A 2,634-nucleotide genomic window follows, 5' to 3' on the forward strand; every position below is an offset into this window, starting at 1 on the left:
AGCTTTGCTGCTGGTCCTCTTCTTGCTCTTCAACTTATTGAGTGCTTCCCATATTCCAGATGCTTTAGAGTGCTCCCTGATCCATGTTCAGCCACCAGTCAGTGATTCTATTCTGCTTCTCCAGTTCATGCAATTGAACAATAATAGCTGGATTGGACATGGGGTAATGCCCTTTGCTTATCATCAGTTACGCTGGTGGCCAGTGTGACAAAACCGAAACTGTTGTATTTTTTTCCCTTTGCACTATGTTCTGCATGTGGTATAAGGCACGTATTGTTTATAGGACATGTAATTTTTCTATTTTGAAAATAAAAATGTAAAGGGCTGTACTTCTTGTGTTTCTCTGTTCAGATGTTAGATAAACTGAAAGATCGCTGGTTGCATACTGGCTTGTGGGAGAAGCTGGAGCTGATTAAGACTGTCATTGTAGAGCCCAAAGGAGGTGATAAAGCTGATTTTGATGACCTTCTGCAAATATACTATGATGCTATAAAATGTAAACAAGGAAAAGGTGAGTGACTCGTAAAACTATAGAAGCTTGCAAACCTTGTTACTAAGGCTGGAAATAGATATTACATTATATATACAAATTGCTGCCAAAAACTGGCTGTCCAGTGTTAACTGTCTCCCCCCCCACACACACACACTCATTACTAACATCTAATATAGGTTCTCTCTTATCCTGCTTTTGAACTATTTTGTGTTTCTTTGGCTTCATTTTGCATTATTGGCTGCTGCTGGCGAGCGGGTGGGGAAATACACAATGTCATCATCATAAGTAAGTTGTACTGGATAGTACAGAGAGAGATGGGGAAACTAGACGCATGGCTGCCATTTATGACAACAGTCCCATGTTCTTCATAACATATAGTTCTCCCCTGTTGTGTGGTGGCAAGACCAGCCACACGATGGTCCACTGTTACCACAGTTGTCAATCTTTTCACAAAACGTACAAATCCTCCAAAGCATTTCAAACTGGAGCTCTCTGCATTAGAAGGTTTAAAGAGACAAATTCATCACTCTGTTGATAACTGTGGCTCATGTAAAGTCAGACAACTGAAGGGCCTGAGGTGGCATTTGAGGATTTCTCACCTTCTCTAATGTTCTGTGCAGTGTGCCATTCTGATATGGGGAGGGGACCTTCGGTGCCTCATGTACCTCCGGTGCCTCCAGGGATCCCTTCAGGCCCTCAGCAAGCAGGCTACTCGTCTTCGATATGGGAGTAGCTTGCATTGTGAAGAAGAAGAGATTGGATTTATACCCCACCCTTCACTACCCAAAGGAGTCTCAGAGCAGCTTACAAACTCCTTTCCCTTCCCCTTCCCACAACAGATGCCCTGTGAGGTAAGTGGGGCTGAGATAACTCTGACAGAAACTGCTCTTTTTCAAGGACAGCTCTTATCAGAACTATGGCTTGCCCAAGGTCATCCAGCAGGTGCAAGTGGAGAAGTGGGGAATCAAACTCGGTTCTCCCAGATTAGAGTCCATGCACTTAACCATTACACCAAACTGGCTCCTAGCGGACTCTAATCTGGAAGAACCGGGTTTGTGCATGAGAAGGAAAGGATCACACATATTGTGATACAAGAGCCAAGCGCATTAGATTCCTAAAGCAGACAGAAGAGGAACTGGAAATATGATCAGGTCAGCTCTTAGTAAAAAAAAATGTAATCAGTTCTTTAATTCTTCTTTTGAATTGTTGTTTGTGTTGAAGATGGTGCCCTTCTTCTCGCTGTCTGCAGAGGCAAGGTCAGTGAAGGCCTGGACTTCTCTGATGACAACGCTCGTGCTGTTATAACAATAGGGATTCCATTCCCAAATGTGAAAGACCTTCAGGTAGGATGTTAACGTTTTTTAAAATTGGTTATTTGTGCCATGTAACATGCTCTCTAGGGTTGCTGCGGTGGCTCAAGTGGTTAAGACAATGAACTGCAGACCAGAAGGTCGGTAGTTCAGCAGTTCGAGACCCGAGTGCTGCATGACGGAGTGAGCTCCCATCTCTGGACCCAGCTCCTGCCAACCTAGCAGTTTGAAAGCATTTTAGGTTTGCCTAACTCTGTATCTTATTTTTCTCTTTGTGCGGAGTTAGGTGCCTACCTTATTGAATCTCGGGCATGGATCACCACTATCAAATATTGGTTGCATTTGCATTTTTGTTCTCCCCCCAACAGCCTTATGGTTCAACTTCTGGCTGACCCATATATTTCTACTTGGTCACAAACTATAGTGCAGAAAATCAAAACTATGGGAATTGATTTGGCTTCTTTGTATAATGGTGGTGAAACAGCTATTTTGCAGGTGATGAGGAGGAGGATTTGGGATGTGGAAGCCCAAACAATGCCGGGAACTATGGAGTCTGCTCCCCACGCTCCCTTCACCTTCCCCCCCCAAGCTTTTATGGCTTAGTACATTTCTAATCTAACAATCCCACTTTATCGGTGGGTTTTTATGTTAGCGAGATTCAATCTTTTCCCTTCCGCTGTGGTCTTAGGCAGATACAGGGGTATCCCCTATAGGGACAGAACCTGCAATTTCCTCTATAGTGAACCTGATTCAGTTGCTCATATTCTTCTACGCTGTCGCCAATATTCTATGCATATAGCCATCTGATTAGCCCCATTTACCTACCACAAG

At 43.7% G+C, this 2,634-nt stretch overlaps 1 protein-coding gene across 1 annotated transcript in view; it reads left to right on the plus strand.

Moving 5' to 3' along the window:
• The window catches only part of BRIP1 (BRCA1 interacting protein C-terminal helicase 1), a 191,537-nt gene that overhangs the window by 108,288 nt on the left and 80,615 nt on the right, over nt 1-2,634 (plus strand). Inside the window, exons 15-16 of the mRNA XM_015426280.1 lie at nt 352-511; nt 1,715-1,836. Of these exons, the coding sequence (XP_015281766.1) occupies nt 352-511; nt 1,715-1,836 (282 nt within the window). The remainder of the gene's footprint in view (nt 1-351; nt 512-1,714; nt 1,837-2,634) is intronic.

The sequence above is a fragment of the Gekko japonicus genome, unplaced genomic scaffold (genome assembly GCF_001447785.1).
Source record: "Gekko japonicus isolate JY-2015 unplaced genomic scaffold, Gekko_japonicus_V1.1 scaffold476, whole genome shotgun sequence".
Taxonomy (NCBI): Eukaryota; Metazoa; Chordata; class Lepidosauria; order Squamata; family Gekkonidae; genus Gekko; species Gekko japonicus.